This window comes from Archocentrus centrarchus, chromosome 18 (assembly GCF_007364275.1).
Source record: "Archocentrus centrarchus isolate MPI-CPG fArcCen1 chromosome 18, fArcCen1, whole genome shotgun sequence".
NCBI classification, from domain to species: domain Eukaryota; kingdom Metazoa; phylum Chordata; class Actinopteri; order Cichliformes; family Cichlidae; genus Archocentrus; species Archocentrus centrarchus.
In genome coordinates this window covers 11858740-11883154 of record NC_044363.1, presented here as the reverse complement: position 1 = coordinate 11883154, position 24415 = coordinate 11858740, and the positions used below count along the sequence as shown (strand labels likewise).

The window sequence follows — 24415 nt, the reverse complement described above, 5'->3', positions numbered from 1 at the left end:
GCAATAATTTATTTCAAAAGAGGGCATGAAACACAAGTAAAAGGAAGAAAAGTGTCCCATCAGATGTTAACTAGCAGGTGGCAGCGTTAACACACATCAGCATCGACATCAGCAGCACTGCCTCAGCGTTCAGTCAGGTCATGTTTAAATGTTGCTGATCGGTTTCTTCAGCATTCTGAGGGGAAACCAACAGATGCATTTACAGAAAATGTGCAAATGAGTGAAGTGGTGGTTTCAGAGCAGTGGTTTCTTATTTTTGATTTAACGTGTAGGAAGTCAGATCACTGATTATTGTTTCCACCTTAAAGCTGAGGCGAATGAAATCTTATGCAATCAGGAACTCAAATCTCCTTTCCTTCCCACAGCTCAGTAAAGTGAACGCGGCAGGATCACAACAGCAGAGAACATCATCTTAAAGAGACACGTGAAATTTAAAACGCTACATTAGCGACAACAAAACACTCACAAAAGTTTAAAGGACAGATTAACATCAGATGTTTGCGGGAGAAAGTAGAATCCACTGTGTTTGCATCGTTGTGTATTGCACTAAAATCTCAGTCAGCTGAAGAAAGGCTTTTGTTATTTACCTGCGTGTTTACTTGCATATAAATACATCAGAAAAAAACTGAAACAGGAAGACACGGCTGATCACAGGGGCCCTGACACAGATACAGATTCAAAGATTGTCCATCACTTTCTTTGAATTTTACAGTTTCTTCCATCTGGTTGAAAATGCTGAAATAAAGCCACAAAAAGCAATAAAATCAATTATTGGACACTCGGAATGGCTTTGAGAAGCACAGGAGACAATTTGTTAAATATAAACGGTAATAAAACAACAGAAAAGACCAGTGAGGTGCTTAATCCCACAACACTCAGTGCTTGGTATATAAATACTGATGTTTAGGACACTAATGAGAAAGAGAATACTGATGAAGCGCCCATTTATTTAATGCTACAGCTTCGTTTTCCTCCATGCAGAGTGGTGTAGCTGATTATGCTGTAGATAAGTGTCTTCAGGAAGTATAAAATCTGATAAAAAGTCTCATGAACTATACTTTCCTGCCACGGGCTTCCATCCTGTGTGGGGGCCTTTAATCTGTGACATAGTTGATTGAAGCGTGGGGGGGTCAGGTTTAGTGAAAGATCATTGGGGGACAAAACAAGTATAAATTGTACCATCTGCGACAACCCTTTCCTCTATTTTGTTTGTTATGGCCACAAACTGAATATACAAAGATGGGTGAAGCCTCCAGGTCAGAAAAGTGAAGTCAATGTTGAAGCACCTCAAACCTCCTCAATCTAATGCTTGTGTAGACATCTATGGGAAAGTGATGATGTATACACTCGCCTTGGCTTTACAATGAGACTTTACACACCACAGTGTCTACACTTGTCTTTTATGATGTATACATCTATGACACAAAGTTTGTCACTGCCATAAACCACAGATGGCATAAAACACAGATGTAGCCGCTGTGACGTCATCCATTGGTTTGTGAAGCCCCAAGCTCAACATTTCAGTGTTTTGAAACAGGGAAGCAAAGGGTGGATATGACTACGTCTATAAAACCAAGGAACTCTGAGTGGTACCGACTTGCCGTTACTGAATGAGCAGATGAACCTGGGTAATGCTTTTTCTGACCACAATAAGAACCATAACTTACAAAACTGGCTTAATAATTTATTCTGTATGAACAGGAACATCAGGAAAGTGTTTGCTGAGGTCAGGGCCAAAGGATGTTTTTCAACAGGCATCTAAAGGACCAGTAGTTTTTTGCAATCACGTGTAGCACCCCCCGATGGTCAGTAAAAAGATTGCAGGTTTAAGACAATTCCACTTTGACTTCACCTTTCAGACTCAAAAATTACATCCCTCTTTTATTCTCACTGGTCAAAAAAATTATTCACCGGATGTGAAACCATAGTGTAGAAAGTTTGAGTTGTTTGATAGATACTTGTTGGTTATAATTTTTAGATGTGTTTGTAAAGCCACTTTAGTGCATGTAAGGTTAGTTCAGCTAGTTTCTGCAGCATGCTGTCCATCCTGAGTTGGAGGAATAGTAAGGTCCGCTGCATTTTGAACCAAATCTTTAACTTTTTTACACCTCAACAAATCTGTGCAAAGATTTAAGAAAATATCGTAGAAAACTATTTTCAAAGATCCCACAAATATATAAAACTCAGTACTGATTTATCTTCAAAATAATCTCCTTCAAATCATTTTATAAATATCGATCATAGTCACATGGGGAAAGCATCAACTTTTCAAGTGCTGCCAGGAATATACACATAATATGAATATGATTATTCACATGTATTAATCCTCGATAAGGAAGGTAGTTCGTGCTACATGTATCCTCCTTGGAGCTCAGTCCTCTGCTGGAAGCCACAGCAGGTCCTTCATCTCATTAGCAGCAATCTGGCAGGCAGATTTTCACAATTGAACTATTGTTTTGTTTGTTTGTTTGTTACTCCTCAGAAGAACAGTCCAGAGTGATGCTATGCTCCTGAGCAATGGCAGCCAGCTCCTTCAGGAACTCAGCGTACAGGATGATGGCGAAGACTCGGCTCTTGGCTTGAGGGGGTATGGTAGGACAGGGGGGCAAGACAATGAGAGGAGGCAAAGGCAGAGCGTTCTTCACAGAGCCATTGGGAAGCGACGGATTCAGGATGATGTCGCCGCCCTGAGACTGGAGGCACTCTGAGGGAGAAACAAGGCATTGCAAACTGAGGACTGAAAAACTTTCTATTTATAACCTTCCAATAATTATTCTTGCTTTGTAAAGCCATTAATGTTAGAGTAGCAATAGTCCAACAAGAGACTGCGTGTACACTTTCAGATGTGGCCTGACATCATCTATAAATTAGTTTGTTTCAAGCCTAAATTGTTGAAAAGTTACACAAGAAGACATTGCTCCCAAATCTTTTAGCTTAGCATAAAGACCCAAATTGGGTGGAAACACCTAGCCCAGCTCTATCCTGCCTAAAAACACAGCTAAGGATAACCAAGCCATTCTCTCTTGGTTCAATCTTTGAAAAAGGTTCCACCGTCCATTATATTCTTCTGCATTCAATGTTGAACAGCCAAAGGTAAAAAGGTTGACAAATCTCAGTTACTTAAATTTATTCTGGTCCAGTTTTCCTCTGATGAAGACGAAAAGGCTGAAATGTTAACATGCTTGTTGGCATGGCCAGAATAAGTTGGTGAAATTAAAAACTGTCAAGTTTCCCAAAGGTTTTATTTAAGTTCCAACTTTTCACCTTTGGACATTCAGCACTGAAACTACTTTCATTCAGTGTCACCACAGTGGATCATTTCTTTCTGTCCTTCCTGTCCTCTGTTAAGCCTGTACATCTTCTTCTCACGTCTTTGGTCTTCTCCTTTAACTCTTCTATCTTCAATAACCTACCCCTCGCATATAAAAAGTGTCTCCTCTTAGCATTATACTCTTACTTTGTCAAACCTGAGCTGTTTCTCCATATCCTTAATCCTGATCCTGTCGATCCTTGTCAGTCCCAATGCAACTCTTTCTTGCTGTCAATATGGATCACAGAGACTCTTGCCTGTTCTTGTGTCACAATGTCCAACTAAGGCAGACTCTCTAAAAAATTTTTTTTTTGCAATTTTAAGCTATGTTGTTTTCTATCCTGTTTATACATGTCTTTTTATTAACCTCTGAATTTGCCGTCTTGGTCTTTGGCCAACAAGAATCTCCAGGCCTGAGTGACCAGAGCCGGATAGTCTGGTCTGGCCATCACGTAACGCTCTATCTGAGCATGCACCGACACCAACACCTGCGGATGTGCACAGGAATGAAAATGAACTTAATATTTTAATCAAAGAAATCAAATTGCATGGATCAGATTTCTTACATATGTTGCTGCTACCTGGTAAAGTGTGCGAACATTGGGCTGGTTTTGTATGTCTGTGCTGAGAAGAAAGGATCTCAGAAGAGGTTGCGGGTACGATGCCAGCTGGGCCAGAATGCCTGTCACCAGCAGGTTCACAGCAATAGAGTTTTCCAGAAGGTTCTCCAGCCGGGACAACAGCACACTGATGAACGGACCTGGTGAGTGTGTGTAAAGAGCAAATTTATTGTGTAGAATAATGGGGTTTTTTTACCTTTATAAACAGGTAACGTCACAGGATTTCATGTTTTTATTCTGTATTTACAATGACTGTAGCTTTCAGTTAAGAACCTTTGGTCTAAGAGCTGAAATCCAACCAACAATTTTAAGCATCACTTTCATTTTCAGTGACTCCGTTTATTTTGGGATCATTTTGGCTGTAGACCAGTGTTTTACTTTTTTTTTTGTGACCACAGAGCAATGTTGTCACAGAGTAGTTGTTGTTGGAAAGCAGTTGCTGGGGAAACCAATGTATCTGTGACAAAACAGGCATTTTCTCATTCTGCCTTGTAAAAATATGCATATGAACTTAAGTTCAACAGGAAGTGAAACCACTTGTCTACCCAAATAAATCAGTGAAGCGGCTTTAAATTTCACACAAGCACAGACCTGTAAATGGAACTCCGTGTCTCCTGCTGCCTTTCTTTATGTTTGTCCTGCTCTCCTCCTCCTCTTCTTCCTCTTCTTCCACCTCGACCTCTCCTTCTTCCTCTGCATCATCCCCCAAGGAGCTAAAAATAAAGTCGGTGCAAAGTTCCTCTTCGTCTTCTTCAAGTTTTTGTCTCAGCACTTGGACGCGTTTGCTGAATGTGTCTGTGTCATCTGTGATGTCCTCACAGTCTGGTTCCACCCCTAATGAGAGCATGAGCTCGCGGTATTGGGACAGGAAGTTATTGTTGTTCGTGTTGTTGTCAGGCGGGCTTGGAGAAACGGGAAGGTCACATGGTTCAGATTCATAATGGCCATTGATTAAAGCGTTTGTCACTAAACATGGCAAGGGTGCTTGTGTGCTGTGATGTATGTGTTGCTGATGTGCTGTAGTCGTGTGATTGACATGAGCTGTGAAGTCATTCAGTTCACAGTTTTGCTTTAAAGACTTTATGTCATCATCCGCCTCATCACATTCGCCGATGATGGGATTCTTTACATTGAAGCCATTGGTGAAGAGCTGATCTCCCAGGGACCCTCTGTGACTGAATATCCTCTTCGTCTCCTCTTCTCCCTCCTTTGTTCTCCACGTCTCCCTTCCACAGTCCTCACTCCTCCTTCTTTCCTCTTTGCCTCCATCCTCACTCCTCCTCCTAGTCAACATAATGGTATTTACCGTTTCCATCACCGTCCTCCCTGTTGTTGTTAACATTGTTGTTAACATTGTTGCTGATGCTGTTGCTGAAATTCGCTGTCCTTTTGAGATGCTCCCACGGGATCGGCGATTTGCCACCATGATCCGCTCCAAAATGGCCGCCTTTGCATCTTTTTTAGCAACAAGATCATAGACAAGGACATCGTCCTGAAATTCAGACTCTTCTACGTAAGAGCCGTGCACCAGCTTGGTCGCATTGCGACGCATTTCCTGGATGTGTCGAGGAGGCAGCGGGGGAGGTGCTGGAGGAAAAATACACCCATCGGTTTCCACGGACATGCTGCCATTTGCCATATTTACCACTGCCGAAGATAAGGAAGTTTCATCTGCAAAGATGTCATCCCACTCCAGCTCAAGGGCAGAGCTGGCTCTCCCTGCCTGGCAGTTATCTAAAGAGGACGGTGTGGGGGAGAGGGCAGAAGGGGGAGGACTGATGACCAAAGAGCCTATGGAGTCACTCTTGACTCGCTGTACGAACTCATCCTCATCATCTATGTCGTCACCTGGTGTGTCAGATCGATACTCTTGAGGTGGAGGGTCGATGCCGTCATAAGGAGCTGACCATAAACGGCACACCCTGCAAGAAAATAAATAAATGAACTTATCAGATATTCTGTGTTTAACATGTTTCTTACTGGATCAGTTCCAGAAACATAAGACCTGTCACAGTAATGTCACAAAACATCATTGTATGTTACATTTATCACTGAGCAGTGATGCTCAGGCATAGAGCAGTGTTGCCACAAAGGCACCATTATATACAGTGCTTACATTAAGTACTCTGTTAGTAGGCATATTTATTCACAAATTCTTTATTACTCATTCTTTGCTTTGATCATTTGGTCACCACTGATGGAGGATCTGCTGCCAATGTCCCAGTAAAAGGCAACACCACCAGTGCAGTCCATTCACCTTGTGTCCATACTTTGATGGGTCAGGATATGGACAACAGGGTGTGGGTTTTATTGGTGACACAAGCAGGGCCTTCAAAGCATTAAGCAAGTATAGTGGTTTTAATCCTGTGGCTTGTGAGTGTGTGCAAGTTTTTGGGCCAAGACATTCAGATGTGAAACACTAATGACATACCCATTAGCCTCATCTGCACTTTATTCGCTCATTATCATATGTTAGCATGCTAACACGCTACACTAAGAGTGTAAAAAGATTTGTTTCCTGCATCTTTTCAATATTTACATTAGCCTAAGATTATTAAGCTATAATAAGGATATAATTTTTTTATGTTAATATTGATTTCACCACCAGATAAAAAGTGAAACAGACTAATGTGGCCACATGTATTGTTGCAGTACCACCACCACCACAAATACTTCATTGCTTCCTACCATAGAGATCTCTTGCTGGTTTTGAATACAGGATGTGTTTATCTAACTGTGGTTAAAAAGCGGAACTGTGAACGTTAAAAGCAGTGCACTAACACTGGCATTGCACCACTGGCATTGCACCAAGTCACAACAAACTCAAGGTGCTTTACTGTAAGGTAAAGAACATACAATAATTAATATAGTAACAAGAGCTGTAGATGTTCATTCATTCTTCCATTAGGGTTTTTACTACTAATGTAATACTGCATGTTGACCAACAGATGGCACTCTAAAACAATTTACCACTATTAGAATAGAATAGAATCGAATAGAATCGAATAGAATAGAATAGAATAGCCCTTTAATGTCATTGTAGATGGTACAGTGAAATTTTTCACCATTTCTCACTGCGGTTTGCTGCTTGTTTCCCCATAAATGTTGTGATGCAGTTTATGAGAAATCCCCCAAAATTGCATTTAATTCTAATAATCAAAGCCAGGTGGCGCTGTAGTCCTTTTGCAGAAGAAGAAAGACACACTAACCTGTGGGCAGTGGAGATAGCCTGGCGGGCATCCCAGAGGTAATGAAGGTAGTTTACATCCATCAGGAAGTCTGAACCACGGCAGTAACCAACACTGTCTGACACTGATAGATCTGACACAGACACAGATTTCAGGTCAGTATGTTAGAGGTAATTGCTTATTTATACATACACTTTAACTGTACTGACCTGCTCCTTTGGGCCAGTGGATGTGCTCTGAGTGTGTGGGTGAGTTTTGGAGCTGCACAGGGCACCAGGAGGGCATTAGGAGTAGGAAAGCTGCAGCGCTGGAGGAATAACAATCCCTCTGCTTTAAGGAACAGCGCTGCTTCCTGCTCAGGTGACTGCAGGGAATCAGATACCTGAGGAGGCACAGAGAAGTCACGCTTAGTCGTAGCATACCGTGCACAACTGCCAAGGCAGGTGCAGTTTCTCCAGTGGCCACAAGTGTGTGAAGTTTGATGGGTCTAGCTTGAACAGCAATTGTGTATGCTGTGAATTTGAACATCCTAGGCCACACTATTCTCACAGTGGTGGCCTCTATGGATAGTCTCTGTGGGTGAACATTATACAGCTCATTCACCTGGATACTGGTGAACCTTAAAATTAGGGGCTTGGACACTGTAGCAGATTTGCCGATAAAAACCTGAAAGTTCAGCATTTTATTAGCCCACGTTAATCAGCTCTAATTAACAGATATGTGTCTGTGAGTTGCTCTTAGACTGACCTGAAGACCAGCTGCAGCATCACATCTTCACAGAAGAGTCCGATCAGAGTCCTGAACAGCGCCAGCGACACCGTGCCCAACTGATGGACAAAAGGTGAAAGGTCATCTCTTTTACTGAATGACAGATCATGAAGCAGCTGCACATAGTTTTAGATGAGTGTGTCAGTACCTGGAAAGGTGTGTTGACCCTGCTGACCAGTGTGTCCAGGATGTGAACGCTGTCGTGTGTGTGCAGCAGGATGAAGGACAGGAAGGTCTGGAGGAGGGCAGGCTCAGAGATGGAGCGCAGGAACAGATCCAGGTACGCTGTGGTGGTCATCACTTCCTCCACCGTCAGCTACACACACAAAGACAAATGACTGCATACACCAGGATGTGATTAAATAATTATTCCATGCAGATGTTTTTATCCTGCTAGATTAACATTAAAAATATTGTATTAATAGCTTTCCTGTGATTACATGTAGAGCACGAGGAAAGTGTCCTGTCTGGTCCTATTTGACCAGATGTACAACAGAACTACAAAGTCTTTACTGTTTTTGTGAAACCAGTGCAATACTGTTGGATGTTATGCAATGATATAGAACAATACAGCATCTAGTTTAGTTTAGTTTGTATGCAAAATAACTAAACTAAAATAAATGTGCACATAAATGTATGATACTGCTTCAGTTGGGTTTTTTAAGTCTTTTTTTTTTTTCATTTTTATTTCCATTAATAAAAATGTTTCCCATAGCTTCTTTCAGTTTAGTTTGACTTAGACTTTAATGATTATGGAAGAGCTTACAGTCTGTACATTCCTTTCATTCTTTTCATTTGAGAGCTCTGGCTGCCTGTACTTTACTGAACTTTATCAGGGACATTTCTTACAGTGTACTGATGAGCTGTGGTACCTTGTGCAGAGCCGGAGCGAGTACAGGCACGAGGAAGCCGTTGTAGATGTAACCCAGCAGCTGAAAGCGGATGGAGGGATGAGCCACCTGAGACAGACAAAGACACGCTTAGTGTGCATGTGTGTGTGTGTGTGTGTGTGTGTGTGTGTGTGTGTGCGTGCGTGTGTGTGTGTGTGTGTGTGTGTGTGCGTGAGCAGTACGTGTGCTGTATGCTACCTTGGCAACAGCACTACAGAAGTCCAGTGAGTGCAGGAAGTGGACCAGAGCAGGAACCTGTTGGCCCAAACACGAGGGAAAAGTGAGATCATTTTTCATTCATTTACTCTCGTTCAGTCAGTCCCTGATTTGTACACTCACTTAATATAGTTTTATATTTTCATATAGTTATCTAACACATACTTGTCCATATTTGATTATGCACATTTTACAGGCAGCCATTGTAGTCAAAGTAGCAGCACTTTACATTTATTTTACTATGCACACAAGTGCTGCACTGATAGGATGAGAACTCTGGCCAAGTGGGGGAGGTAGGGCAAGTCAAAATCTTTGCTTCAGTGGTTTAAAACTGAAACCTGACAAAGACAGCAACACAAGCACTCCACACACAAAAAGGTGCACGTACAGATGGGCAGGGAGCACCCCTTCTTATCCCTGTTGCTTCATTTGCTGTCACGGATTCATTCATTCATGATTTCATCCTGTCACCCCGCTGCTGTGTGGTTGTTACCTGCTGCCAGTCCGCCTGCTCCAGGTAATGCCAGTCCTCACTGTAAACCTGCAGCCGGGCTGGAAGAGACGAGTACAGACCAGACAGACCTGTGGCCAGCACCTACAGCACGTACGCACGCACACACACACACACACACACACACACACACACACACACACACACACACACACAGGTTTCCATGAAAATTACGTTCTGTAGACAACTAGCAGAGAATCAGTGCACACACAAGGCTAGAAGATAAAAAATGGTTCCCTGATCTTTTTTTTTTTTTTGGTAGACTTGGTAAGTCATTTAATAAGATTTAAAAAAAAAAAAAAACCTTAAAATAAAGAGAAACAGATGGAAGCTTGTTTCTACCACTGAAAAAAACATTCATCAGCAATTGTAAAATTTAAAAATATAATTTTGGGTTATTATTTTTGGACTTACTAACTCAAACTTTTGAGAAATTTTGGATGAAAAAAGTGGCAGAAACAAGCTTCCATAGCAGCAGCCTGCAGATGCCACTTTGGCTTAAAAAATGTTTATTAATCATGATTTGTCTTATACAGGAAACTGGATATACTGGAGTTTCTGGTCCCAGTAAATTCCTAAATATTTCCAGTTATTCCTTTCCAATCCAATCCAACTTTATTGGAATGGAAAAACTGGAAACATTTGACACTTAGATTGCTAATTGCAGTGTCAGTCAATGCTCTACTGCCATCCAAGTTCATGGTGGAGTTGGAAAAATTAGATCCCGCCTGCTAAAATTCACATTAACATTGAACCCACTTGTGACATAAACTGTCGCGGTCCGAGTCATATTTGTTGGTTTTGTCATGATTCTTTGTGTTTCTATATCCTCCAGTTCCTCCTGCCTTCTGTTTCCCTCCTTTTGTCAAAATGTTTCACTGAGAACTTTTTGTCTTAAATTATTAATCTGAATTTCTGACACCTAAAACAAAAAAAAACAAAAAAGATTTTAGCCTTCAGCACTGAGGTATCAGGAAAGACAAAGATGATCAACATCAGCATCAGCGGCAGCGGTGGCGCTGGTCGTCAACAGCTGCGGTCTCGGGTCCCGTTAGCAATCAGGCAGGCGTCCAATCATGTGCAGACTTGCTAATCCCTCTTTGTGTTGGAGCCAATCTCACGCTGATTTACTAATCTGCTCTCTGCATAAAGATTGAGGTCAGCGTGTGGTCACATGGGCTTAAATCTGACACACACACACACAGACACACACACACGCGCGGCACGTGCTCAGATGTCTTTGCTCGCCCTCTCATATATTACACCCCTATCCTTGCTCTCTCTCTCACAAACAGTCAGAAACTGGCAGGCTTGGAGCCAACATGGCTGAAGGACACAAACATGTTCTTCAGTTTCTATATATTTAAAATTTTTTTGCTTTAACTTTTGCTTGTAACTCACTGTAGCCTCAAATAAGCCTTATTAATATTAAGGTTTATTCTATTTTGTAGTGACTCAAGTTTTTCTCCAGATGTTTTTATTTTCTCTTATTTGCGTTTGTTTTTTCCTCCGGGTTTCCCTCCTAAGCCCCCTTTGTCACTTTCCACTGTAGTTTTCCCTCAGTTTTCCGCTCCTCCTCTCTCTCCATATCCCTCACACGCAGTCCCCGAGGAAGCAGTATGAGCTCATTAGTTTATTGCATAACTTGTGCTAATGAGATTACAATGCAGAGAGGAGATGAATGGGGGAAAGCGCTCATACACTGTGTTCAAAAACTACTGATTGTATTCATTAAACAGCCATCTGTTTCATAAAAAAATCTGTTAAATGATCAAGGGTCGGGCTCTTAAGGGGCCTTTTTAGTCTCCTAATTCCTTTCATTTCTCTCCTTCTCCATGCAGCTTGTGGTATTAATGAACGTTATCAACATCTGAGCAGAAATTCTTTGGATTTCTTCACACTCGAGCAAGTTTCAAGAAATTCAGGCTAGGCAGCGTGCACACATGCACGTGACCGTTTCTTCCCAGTTTCTTAGCATAATGCAAACACAGAAAGGAGAGCCCCTTCTTGTCTTAACCTATCACCCCTTTCATTTTGATCTTATTCAGTGTTGTAGGTACTGACCGTGTCCTCTTTTGACCTTCACCACATTCACCTGTCATCACTGTTTTAAGGTTGAGGTAAGAGCAAACCCCCAAAGCCCTGTCCACACAGGAAGCGATTCACATTTCAAGTCACTTTATGGCTAATAGTTACAGAAATCAAGAGCTCCAGTTGCCTGGGTAACCCTCTAATTAATTTATGACCCTGTCATGTGTCAATCAGCAGTTTCCTTCATTTTGATTGTCACTTCAATCTCTCCCCTCAGTGCTGAGCAAAGTTCATCTCGGGACTTGCTCACTTCATCCTTCGTCATCAACATTTGTGCACATTCAGGCACACATACAGTTTTGGACAAAGACACAGTTCATGGAGTTTTGCCTCTGTACACCAACACTGACCACCACAATCAGTGTGTGACTGAAGTGCAGACTTTCAGCTTTTATTCGAGAGGGTTTACAAAAGCTTTTATACACAGTCCCACATTTTCAGAGGCTCATAAAAAAAATGGATAGTTACTAACAAGCAGTTCTGGCCCAGTGAGGCCTGTTCCCTTATTATTTGATGACAACCAACGCAGATGAAAAATCTGGAGTTGATTTCAACTTGAACTTGGCAGCTTTTTACTTTTCTTTAGCTTTACAACATCGAGCCAAGTGGAGGGAGAGGTATTATTGTCAATGACTAAACTCAAGAGACATAATGGAATTAAATCGAATTATAGATGGAAATATGGAGGGTTTACACCAAAGTGCAAACACATGGTTACAGTCAAGAACAAGAACATCAGGTTAGAGTTTGCCAGAAAACATCTGAAAGAGCCTGAACGAGTCTGTTAAAGAAAAGGAGAAACAAATGAAACCAAGATGACCTTGTACAGAAATGATGGGAAGAATCAAGTATGGCAAAGGGGAGAAACAGCTCATGATCCAAAGCATGGGCAGGTATGGCTGCTAGTGGAACTGGGTCACTAGTGTTTATTGATGATGAGACTGATGATAGAAGCAGCAGGAGGAACTGTGACGTGTGCAGGGCTGCACTGCACTCGGCTCTCAGTTTTAGAAAGAAAATCAGGGCTTCGCAGTGTAAATGGATGATGACCCAAAGCAAACTGCAAACACAATACAGTAAGCAAATTCTTCAATGACCAAGTCAGTCATCTGATCTCAACCCGACAGAGCAGCTCTTCAGTTATTAAATACACAACTGAATACAGAGAGACCCACAAACAAACAGCAACTGAAGGGAGGAAACACAGAATTTGGTGACAATCGCGGGTTCTACATCAGCCAGTTATTGACCGCAAAAGATTTTCATCCAAGTATCAAAAACAACCCTTTGATTTAAAATGATGTTAGTTTATCCTGTTAGTTTTGAGCCTCTGAAAATGCATAAAAATGTCTGTAATTCCTAAGCAGTTATCTTTTTATGCTGTTCATTTAAAAGAGGTTTTTATGCTTGACTTTGTGTGTTTGTTTACTTACAGGACAGAAGTACGTGTTCTCTGCAATGTGCTGAGCGACTCGTGGCTCGGAGGCTGACAGAGACATGATGAGCAGCAGAGCATCTCGGGCCTGTTGGCCTACCAAACCCTGTCTGAGAGAGCGATAACATAAAGCTGTGGGTTTTGTACACTTCTGAAGTGCATGTATTTACCTGTGTGTCTATACTCATACTGCACCCACCTGTGCGTGTATGGTATGAGCAGGGAGAAGAGCAGGAAGTTGGCGGCTCCCTGGTCCTCGCTGGTGTGGAAGAACAGTTCGAGCACAGAGGGATCTTTGACCAGAGCCACACAGAGCTGGTTCAACAGCAGAACCAGCTCCGCCTCCACCACACCACCGGTGTCTGTAGGGGGAAACACAGGTGATTTAAAGATCAGGTAAGCAATTAAATGTCTTACTGGCCAGTGGCTACACCTCCAGCCTCATAATTAACCACTTAAACCCACTTTGATCTCATTAGAAAGCTCAGCCAACTGCAGGATTCCAACAGGGCTGGATGGAGCAATTTAATAAAAGTGTCTGTCAAAGAAAATCTGTATGACCTTGTTTGAAATAGCTTTCTTTGTTTGCTGTGTGAATTGCTACTTATTTTTATTTTTCCACAGTATCGTTATGAGGCATCAAGTGAAACTTCAGCTACTTTTAAATGTGCTTATTGTAAACAGCTGAGTCTAAAAGTAGTTTAAAATCTTCCTTAACTAACTGAAGCTATCGATTAAGCACCCTCTCCTACTTTATATCCAAAACATCCATGTACTGTATGGAAGAGATAACTGCTGATGCTGAATTTAGGCTGAGCTGCACTTTAATGCAGTACCACTTTGTACCACAAGATGGCGCAGTGATCATCGTAACCTTTATTTGGCTTGCAAAGTCAAATTTTATGCATTTCAGCACTTTCACCTCCCACTCACCAGTTGCAGCCCCGGCGCAGGAGGCGAGCAGCATCATGAGCGGGCGTAGAACCGGTTTGTGGTGCAGCAGAGGCTGTTTGGCCTGAGACAGAAGCATCTGGTACATCCTGAGCTGCTCCAGCTTCATGTCCTCAGTGAACTGTCTCCTCAGGCTCCACAGAAACAGCCTCTCCATCACGCCCTCCAGAACCACAAACTCCAAGATCGGACCCATCGCTCCCCCTGGTACCAGTGCGTTAACACCCATGAGACCCGGTATGCTACAGGATTTGTCGCACAATGAGACATGATTTCTTTATTCCTACCTTGTCCCGCCTCTTCCTCCATCAGCAGAAAGAGCATGTGCTCCACGTAGTTCTGGACGGCGCTGGCCTCATCAGCTGGGATGGGACCGAGACGTAACGCTCCACTGCTGCCGCTGCTACCGTGACCTGTGAGGAAACTCAGCGCGCTGGTGCTGCTGCGACTCGGCTCGTGTTTCTCCAGGATCTTCACCACCTGAGCAAAGGCAGAAACACGTGTTTTTATTTTGACTTGCGTTCGTTTTTAATGGTACCTTTTTCACTAACAGTAAAACGTGCCTCCTCCAGTGTACGTTAAAGGAGAAGTCATTTTGAGCAATTTTGACCAGTATATATTTTTCAAATTTCCTACATTTTGTGGGCAAAATGTAGCTTTTTTTGGCTCCAATAAATGACAATGGTTACTGAATGATGGATGGATGGATACTCTGGTCTAAATCACTTGGTAAGTTTTTTCGGTGGCTTGGCTTTTTTTCACTCGCAGAAAACTTGAAGCAAAAACCAAAATGTGTCACTATAAACCACGTGAAAATGTTCAGTCCATTTATTGGCCAAATGTGTCTGTGGTAGGAGCAACCAAAGTAAATATAGGAAGAAGGTGCTCTGTTGTGAACTAATGGATAACATGGAGAATTTACTTTATTTTTACAGACTGTGTGCTTTGTACATCTGTGATACTCTGCTGTATCCTAGAATGCAAAGCACACCTGGTAGTTGGGCTGGATTGAGGTCAGATCACATTCTCATCATAAACAAACTGCTCGGGAGTTTGTTTCAAACTGCGATTACTGTGTTCACATCTGCAAATATGAACTGCACCAAGGTGGAAAACAAAGTGGAGGTTGATTTAAGTGAAACAGAGCAGCTATAAAAACAGACTAAAATGACTGCTGGTGTTATGCAGAAGTCAGAGTTTAATAAACTATGACCTTTCTATAATAATGTACGTGTGGTGATTAAATTTAACCAAACAAAAAAGAAAAAAATGAGCCTTTAAAAAGGTCAAGATAAGACCCAATTCAAATCTCTTGTCCCAAAGGAATTTTATACACACCTATTTCTTTTCAGTAACAATTATATTTTAAACTGCATGGAACAAATCACCAATATGTTAATTTAACTGAAAGATTTGTTTAAATTGTACAGTTTTACCGATAAATCAATTATGTATTACAGTTTTTTTATTTGTGTATAAACATGAGAATTTTATTGTTGCAAGACATTTAAGATGCAGCAGAAGACAGATAGCTGTGGGAGGGGGTGAACAAGAGATGAATGAAACAAGAATGTAATTCACTGTCTGGACTTGTGTTAACCTTTGACCTCAGCTGCTTCAGACAAGGACCACATACACATACTCACAAACACTTGCACACACGCACAGGCGATGCAGAGTGTGTGTGGGTTTTCTTGGCGGCAATAGAGAGCGATTTGTACTAAATAGAGCCTGTGTTTAAGGGCCAAAGTCTGACCAGTAATGCCAACACACACACACTCACACACACACAGTCATTATGAGTGAAATGAGGTCAGGCCAGGGAGGCAGAAGAGACAGAGACTAAAAACATGTCAGTGAAGTAACTTAATCTGTCTGTGAGGCATTGCATTGATTGATCGATGGGGATGAACATGCTGTAGGAAGAGTGTAAATTGATCACCTGGGCCCAGTGGTTCCTAAACACAATCATGCAGGTCTCTGGGTCCACGCCTCTCAAAGTGAGGGACTTCTTACGATGTCCCCCGATCACTACAGAGGCCATCATTCTGACTGACTGTCAGGCAGCTAAAGCATGATCCAGCTCAGTGCGTGGGGGCTGTCTGATGGTAGGACCGGGGGGCATTTACCTGGCTCTCTCTGCCCAGGATCAGTCTCTGGCCCTGGGCTTGGTGGGCAGCAGCTAGCCTGCAGAAGGTGAAGGAGGACAGAGAGGAAAATTTGAATTGTTCATGTCATTAATGAGGTTAAAGGGGTTATAGGGGGAGATGGTGGGTGAAAGTTATACTGGAGTGGCTAAAAAAACTCATGTTATTAATGCACTGTGTGCTGGCATATGATGGCATGGTGCTACACGCTACATTTTGGGTCTTTATTTCCCAGTCTTTGTCCTCGGACACCTCAAGATGTTATGGTGGAGCTTGGCCTTGACGGTCTGACCGTGGGGGACAAGTTCATGGATCACAACCACAACCGCATACTAGAAATCACCTTTGACCTTTGCCTGATGCTCCTTCACAACACTGCAGACTGACTAAAAGCCCTGTTTGGTCTCTGAGGCGCAGCCTAAAACTCTCATCATCCATGATGACCCCCTGACTTTAAAGTCAGAATATTTTGACACAGAAGTTTATGTTTGCTCTCTGTGCAAGTTTGACGTCTGTGGTGAAACAGCAGAAGTGCAGGTTCAAGTGGTCACACCAGGACTTCAATCTAAGTACAGCAGCCGCACTAAGAAGCCACACTTCCTCCACTGTGACATTTGCTGGAATTTTGACGGTGCAGTGATCTATGACCAAAGAATACAGTATATTTTTAGCTTAGTTTGCTTCCTTCCAGGCAGCCGCTGGATTCGGTTCATTTCTCTACATCATGACAATCAACTTCCAGAGATTTGAGGCTGCAGGAAAGTAATCCAAATATATTTTAAGCTGTGCTTGGTCCAGTAAAGCCATGTCTGTTAATGTAATGGAAATTTGTGATGTCCACCTTTGAAGTGACCACAGAAAGAGTACTGCAAGAGTCTCCCAGTTTTTGATTTTTATCCATCTGACTGATGATCTTCCCTCTAAAGTTTTTGGTTTTGCATGTAGTCATGTGCTTTCTGATTCTTTTTATGTTTAGTCTTAATGTCTTATGTAAAGCACTGATACTCTCCAACCAGAGGTCACTGATCACAGAGGATTTTTTCAGGAGGAAATCCTCTTATTTTAACTTTGTATAAATCTGACCATCACAATCACAGAGCTCTGTCCTTACTCTGTGTCAGTATATCTCTGTGTGTGTGTCCACAAACTAGCAGCAGCAGCCAGGATGTAAGGCTTGTCAGTTGAAACAAGCAAACAGGAAAAATGACATCAAGTCCCACCCTGGGCGTTCCAGGACATTCCATGAATTCCCATGGAGGTCTCCAGGAAAACACCGGACGGTTGCTACTACCTTTGTGCTGCTGCTGCTGCCGCCGCCACTGTGATGTCATGGACAAGCGAGCCTGCTCCCTGCAGTCCTAAAGGAGAGAGAGAGAAACACACACACATAGGCCATTACATCAACTTACACTGTTTCAGTAAATGTAAGCATTTATGTACGGGCTTGATTTATGTCCCCACAACATGAGTTAACCAAGAACACACAAACACACAGTTTACAAATCCATCCTTAACCATCTGGGACTCTAATCTGTGTGTGTGTGTGTGTGTGTGTGTGTGTGTGTGTGTGTGTGTGTGTGTGTGTGTGTGTGTGTGTGTGTGTGTGTGTGTGTGTGTGTAGGATAAACAGTAGGATTTTGGTCCAATTCCCTGCCTTGATCGCCAAGTTGATATGATTGGGTGTGTGTGTTTGTGCCTATTTTTGTGAGGACAAGTCTGAGCTTTTTTTACATGTTGGGAGCATGAACACTTTTCTTAGCTCATGACATGTTTGTGGAGAGATTTGTATGATTAAAGAAACCTGCAGCATTTAAAACTCTGAGTTTTAGATGCTGCATATTGTCCAGGCTTCACTTTGTAGCATATATAGAGATAGTTACAGTATACTGCTACATAATAGCCATTTGTGCATAAACACAAAAAAAAAAAAAAACAAAACAGAAAAGCTTACAGAAAAGTCTCGAGCAGAAACACAAATTAAGCAGTTTTTGTGCTGCCCTAATATAAGTTATCATCTCAGTTTGGACCTGCCTATAAAACATTAAATCACTCCATCAGTGCCAGAGGGCAAAAACTTCTTTTGGCCCCGTTTACCCCCACTGCTTGTTTCTTTAATTCCTCAGGCAGTCAGAACTAAAACGAAATCAATGAAGCTACATCAGTTTACTTTTTTATAAAAGTAAATTAGCAAAAATGTCCAAATACCTGTGGTACCAGCAGTTTGGTCTCTCCTGTGTTATTTTTGTGGAGCTAGAAACGACCATATTTGAACAAGAATGTGTATTGCTAAGTTATGAACTAAACCCAGCAACCTGCATCCATAAACTTTACAGATACCTGTTAACTAGTACTAAATAACAGACTATATTATTTTTCAGATAATTACAATATAATGCTCCACATGGCTCCGTAATGTGGTGATTTACACATTTATGTAACAAGGAAACGATCCCTGGTCCAGTATACAAATGCTAAATTAAACATGTAGAGTGCCCTGCTGTGGTGACCCCTTTCAGGATAAGGCAGCAGTTAAAAGAAGCTTTAACAATAAACGGTGTCAAACTGCAGAAAGGTCCAGTTCATTGAGTTAAATCAGCAGATACTGGACTACAGCTAACCTCTCTATAGACACCTGTCAATCACAGCGGCCACACCCCTAAATTAACAGTATCCAGATGGATGAGATAAAAGGACCCCCCCCCCCCCCCCCCCCTCCCCAAGTACAGTAATTATTAAGCTGTAAATATTGGCATTTTAAACTGGGAGTCTATGGAGATACTGTAGAGTCACATTTGGAGCCTCAAGTGGTCATTAGAGGAACTGCAGCTGCTGACTTCATTTCAGAAAAAAAAAGAGGTAATCTGAGATGAGACAGTGGTGTTTAATCCCAGGCCGGCTCTTTCTGTGTGTGTCAGACGGTCACATGCCATCACACAAACCAGGGATTAAACACACACACACACACACACACACACACACACACACACACACACACACACACACACACACACAGAGACTTGACCTGAAGTCCTTTCTGACCTGGTTTTAAAATCATTTCAGGCATTTAGCTGATTGAGCTTTGACCATGAAAATTTTAAAAAAACACCTCGCTGTGTTGTTTAATGGCACTTCAGCAGGATATGTCCTGAAGCCTGATGTGGAAATCAAAATTTAATCTTTGGTAGACCTGCAGCAGACTTTGTTTGCATTCTTGTTCTTTTAAAGTCATTTCCAAACGAAAGCTAAAGAGCAGCAGCTAACGTGGTTGGAAAACTGTTTCTGGAGGGAAACATCTGATTATTATGTCCTCATACCAAACTGAGAGAATAGGCCGTGTGTAATGGTGTGTTTTTATCAATTGATCTGCTCATCAGATCACAGTGATGTCTTCAAATTGCTCGATTTATCACGACAAGCCGCTGGACCAGTAAATATATTCACATTTCAGAAACAACAAAATATTTGTTACAAAATATCAGAGTTAACATTGAATTTCATCCAGTTGAACTATTAATTATTCATTATTAATGTTTTAAGCTCTCTAAAACTATTCACCATAATCATTTTGCTGTTTTTTACATGCATTTAACTGAACTTTATTCTCAAATACCAACCAGGGAATTTGGATAATGGCCCAATAGTGCCAGGATTACTTATTATTTTTATGCTACTTCATGTGTCTATTATAACTCTACTGAAAATGTACACCTGAATAAAGTATGGTTTCCAGTGAGTCCTCTTTTTTGTTGAGTTTATTTGTTTAAATGTTTTCTTGTCAAATTGTTTTTCTTTTTTTCTGCATGTCTGTTTATTAACATGCTGTGAAGTTATATCACTCCAGCCAATAGTTTCACATTTTCACAAAGGTTTGTGAAATTTCTTCCCTCCTACATATCCCATGGTCAGCTGTAAGTGGTATTATTGCAAAGTGGAAGCATTTAAGAAGCACAAAAAGTTAACCTACATTAGAGAGGAGCTCTTATACCTTTCCTTTTTTTCAGTCATGTACAGTTATAGTGGTGGATGCTCATATTAAACATGACCAAAGCTTCAGATAATATCAGTGTAGTATGTAGAAGTGATCCCTGAGCGCCAAAAGCTCAGACTGCTCTAAAAACCAAACTTCAGACAGGACAGCTTTTTTTTTTTTTTACTCTTGGCTTTGTATGATGTCACAGAGAGATTTCCTTAATATGGTCATTTCAGGCACAGATGTCACTGTCCCCCTTTTGACGAGGGGCAGCCAATCAGAGGACAGTTTAAGTTAAAATGGCTTGATTTAGGCAGCAGATGAACTGAGGGGCTGCACCAAGACTTGGGATGAAATAAAGATAAACAGGATTTTTTTTAAACTGTGAATCATAAGAAGCACATGAAAGAATAAAACCATGGAGCTGGAAATGAGCAGAGAAGGTCCACTTATCTCAAGAAACGTGGATGGAGAGGGATCACATAATCTGTGACCCAGCAACCGTCTTTGCTCATTGTTTATCATCCAGTTTCAGTGTTAAAGGGTCAAACTTAATGAGGACCTTTGACCGTCCAGCACAAACTTACCGGTTTACCAGCATTGTAATGGAGTGGAACCGCACCTGTATTTGGTGAGGTTTCACGCTTTAGGGGAAGCCTCAGAAAGGTCACAGCAGGTGGAGGCGTTTGGAGCACACTGAGTTGTTTAGTGCCTGGCTGCTTTTTCACAGTGCAGGGACACTCTGTGTTTCCTTATCTGGAGGGTCGATGCAAGATGAGATAAAGCTCTTTGATTAGAGATTAGAGCTTCAGGACTCAGATCCCACTGTAACACCTGTGTATATAGTTTTATTTTTTATTTTACTTATCAGCAAAGTCCCTCCAGAAGCAAGGTTTCCCACTTTGCAGCAATGTGGGTAATGCCTCCAGGCAGTTTTCTGGACAACTATTTTAAGACATCAGGGAATTTAACTTTAATTTAAATGCTCACAAGACACAAAAATTGCATGTATAGAATCAACAGATGAAAAACTACTTTTAAAGTTTCCTGATTTTCCCCAAAATAAAGTTTTATAAATGTTTGTCCTTCCTGGAAGTTACGTATACTTCTATTACAATCTTTGCTGCTGCAGAAATTCCCCAAATTCACTTCAGGATTGAGTGCTGTGTCTCTGTTATAATATCTTTGATATTAATCTGCTGTTCATCTCAGTCTGCATGAGAGCAAACTCGGTCCCTCCAGCAATGCCACTCCACTCGAGGACAGAACCAGAGGAGCAACGTAGCTTAATACATTCACTCAGTTATGCTCCTGAAGTATGCGGTTTTAATGTGCTTTGAGCCTTTCTTTGTTACTTTCTGTGACTACTCCACTAAATTTTGGATGCAAATGTTTTCTTTGCACTCCAAACCATTTATTTTAAAGCTTTAATTACTTCTTATTTGGCACATTAACAATATAATAAAGGTATGAACATCTATTCAAATCAAGTGAAACGACAGCTCTGAGTCACGTCAAAGGATTTCAGAGGCCTTTCCTTCCTCTTTAAATGGCAGGTTTGAAAACATCCTGGAAGACAGCGGACTGCGAGTCTCAGGAGATGGTTTTGTTTTTGGCTGCGTTTGCTTGTAAAGCTTCTTCACACAATACTGGAAAACAATCATAAATCATCAAAACAATCATAAAAACATACTTATAAATAATATTGTTATAGACAAAGGTATGCAGCAGTATGTCGGCCAATAAAAGTTGAATCAATAATTAGGATCTACTAATATTGTATATGATTCTGCATAATGAGTATTTTTACTTTGGTATTTTAAGGTTCTTGGGATACTATAGCCTTGGTACCTTAGTTACATACTTCTTTCTCCACTTGGCAAAACAGTTTTTCAACATAAAACAGTTCCAGGCTCTTTATGGCTGTTTGTTTCTCCTAAATAAAATTACTTTTTTATCATTTTTATTTGTTATAACAATGTTTTGGCAATAATCTGGTCCATGAATGCAGTTTGTTGAAGCCATATTTAGCATATTCTCTTGGTGTAAACTTACTTCTATCGTTTTTCAGCACTTTATTCTGTTTCTGTATTTTGTCTTTTCCATCATAATTTGTTTATTTCCTTTCTATGAGAGTTAACGCTCCCCTGAAAGTCCCTCCACACTGCAGCATGAAAACATTGTTAATCACAACATAATAAATCTGCACTTTTACCGGTTAAACTGCGCCAGTCGCTTCTTACCTCGGCTGCCTCTCTGAACTGTTGCTTGTTATTCCCAAATTGAGAAAATAAGTTGCTAAAAGCCGCGTAACGGTCCAAAAACGTGCGTAAATCCTGAGGTTTGTTGTTTTAAAGCGGTCAGGTTCCCCTGTTTCTGCGCGCTGCCGCGTTTCTGAGGCTTTAAGCGGCTCAGCTGTCAATCACTCAGCTGCCGGGCGCTAGGTAAGACGTAACCACGCCCACAGATGGTAAACGCCACGCCTCCAAAAGAGAACCAGAGGGAGCGAGAGAGAGAGAGAGAGAGAGAGAGAGACAGAGAGAGAGAGAGAGAGAGAGAGAGAGAGAGAGAGAGACAGACAGAGAGAGACAGAGAGAGAGAGAGAGCGAGAGAGAGGACAGACAGAGAGAGACAGAGAGAGAGAGAGACAGATAGAGAGAGGAGACGACCGAGAGAGGAGAGAGACAGAAAGAGAGAGAGAGAGAAGAGAGAGAGAGACAGACAGAGAGAGACAGAGAGAGAGAGAGACAGAGGAGAGGAGAGAGAGGAGAGAGAGACAGCAGAGAGAGATAGAGAGAGAGAGACAGACAGAGAGAGGACGAGAGAGAGAGAGACAGAGAGAGAGAGAGAGGAGAGGACAGAGAGAGAGAGAGGACAGAGAGAGAGAGAGAGAGAGACGAGCACAGAGGAGAGAAGCACGGAGAGAGAGAGAATCCCCCCAAACGAGAGGAGAGAGACAGAGAGAGACAGCAGAGGATGAGCGAGAGAGATAGATAGACAGACAGAGAGAGACAGAGAGAGACAGAGAGAGAGAGAGAGAGAGAGAGACAGGTTTCCTCCCACAGTCCAGAGACATACTGGGTTAGGTTAACAGGTGATTCTAAATTGCCCAGAGGTGTGAATGTCATCTGTCTCTCTGTCTTATGTTGTGCGCTTCCCATCATTTCTATGGCATCTTTAGAACTGTATTTTAAATCTTTTTTTTTATACATCTTTGAAATATTTACATCAGAGTTAAAAGTATAAGTGCAAATACTAAAATTTTACAGTAATTTATTTTTACTTCAAAATATATTGTTCTGAAGCGCTAAACATGTGAAGAAAATCAGTGAATGCTGAAGAAATACATCATAATTTCATTTGGGATAGTACAATATTAATAAGCCATTACTAACATGCTTTAGTTTTTGTTGATTAATAATAGAGAGGTTTCATTAGTAATTGAATTCAACATCAACAAATAACTGTAACATGAAACTGAGACGTGGCCTTAAATCCTTACAGTAGGATTATAAATATTAATGCTTAAAGTCTTTATGAAAGCTCAGTGATGCACCTGCTTTTTTTCCTCAAGTGGAGACGTCACAATGTGAACAGAAAAAAGGGCAACCCCCCCACCCCCCACCCCCTCACACACACACACACACACACACACAGTATCTCCCCTCTCTTCTTTAACGAAGCTTTGTTAATCAGGATGGAAAAGTCTGGTGTTGGGGGGCAGCAGGGGGCGTTAATCTGAGCTGTTATAATAATACCAGGTCACCTGGATCCAAGCCAGCTGCTCATCAGCTGCTTCACAAAGTGACCTCACTTAAAATAAAATAAATAAATAATTTTATTTAAAAGTTTATTAAGTGAATTTAGTAATGATGGTGCATCAAACTGTAAAAGCAGCCTTAGTATGAAGTGTATGATGCTCATACTTTCAGAAAACAGCATGAAGGAAATGATTGTTTTAGTTTTAATTATTGAATATAAAGGGTGAGTTTGACAGCATTATGGAGGACCAAAGCTGCCAAAATCATAAACAAACAAACAAAAAATACACATAGGAAAATCAAAGGAAATAAATAAATGAAGACATCCATGCATGAATAGGAAACCATGTAAATAGAGGACATAAAAAAGAAAAATTAAAGATAAAATTATTGATTTATGTCACATTTACAGATGATTGTTGTCTATTTTTATATAATATATTTGGTACATTTAACAGGTTAATTTTGCACGGAGTCTTTTATTTATGTGAGTTTGGTTTTGGTAGTTTTGGACCTTGTTGTTTCTGGATTGTGTCTTTGTGTTGTTTCTCTGCTGT

The 24415-nt window shown here is 41.3% G+C and overlaps 1 protein-coding gene across 1 annotated transcript; it reads right to left on the bottom strand.

Annotated features, from left to right (window-relative positions):
- Window positions 1–22477, bottom strand: LOC115797268 (protein FAM160A1-like). Its single transcript, XM_030753797.1, has 18 exons — window positions 22341–22477; window positions 17419–17485; window positions 15923–16167; window positions 14268–14460; window positions 13963–14184; window positions 13229–13391; window positions 13028–13139; window positions 9486–9587; window positions 8975–9031; window positions 8759–8845; window positions 8035–8202; window positions 7866–7945; window positions 7328–7500; window positions 7140–7251; window positions 4522–5852; window positions 3892–4070; window positions 3678–3798; window positions 1–2704 (listed from the first exon to the last, which is right to left on the bottom strand). Exons 3-18 carry the CDS (start codon window positions 16025–16027, stop codon window positions 2472–2474), a joined length of 3438 nt encoding a protein of 1145 aa, XP_030609657.1. The 5' UTR covers window positions 16028–16167; window positions 17419–17485; window positions 22341–22477; the 3' UTR covers window positions 1–2471.
- Window positions 22478–24415: the final 1938 nt, after the last annotated feature.

What these genes read in the sequence shown, in the direction of transcription:
- LOC115797268 (XM_030753797.1), bottom strand. Translation starts at nt 16,027, where the DNA reads ATGATGGCCTCTGTAGTGATCGGGGGACATCGTAAGAAGTCCCTCACT. An exon ending in CTCATACCATACACGCACAG is followed by an intron (nt 13,140 to 13,228) that starts GTGGGTGCAGTA and finishes TCGCTCTCTCAG; the next exon opens with ACAGGGTTTGGTAGGCCAAC. An exon ending in CCACTGGCCCAAAGGAGCAG is followed by an intron (nt 7,252 to 7,327) that starts GTCAGTACAGTT and finishes TGTCTGTGTCAG; the next exon opens with ATCTATCAGTGTCAGACAGT.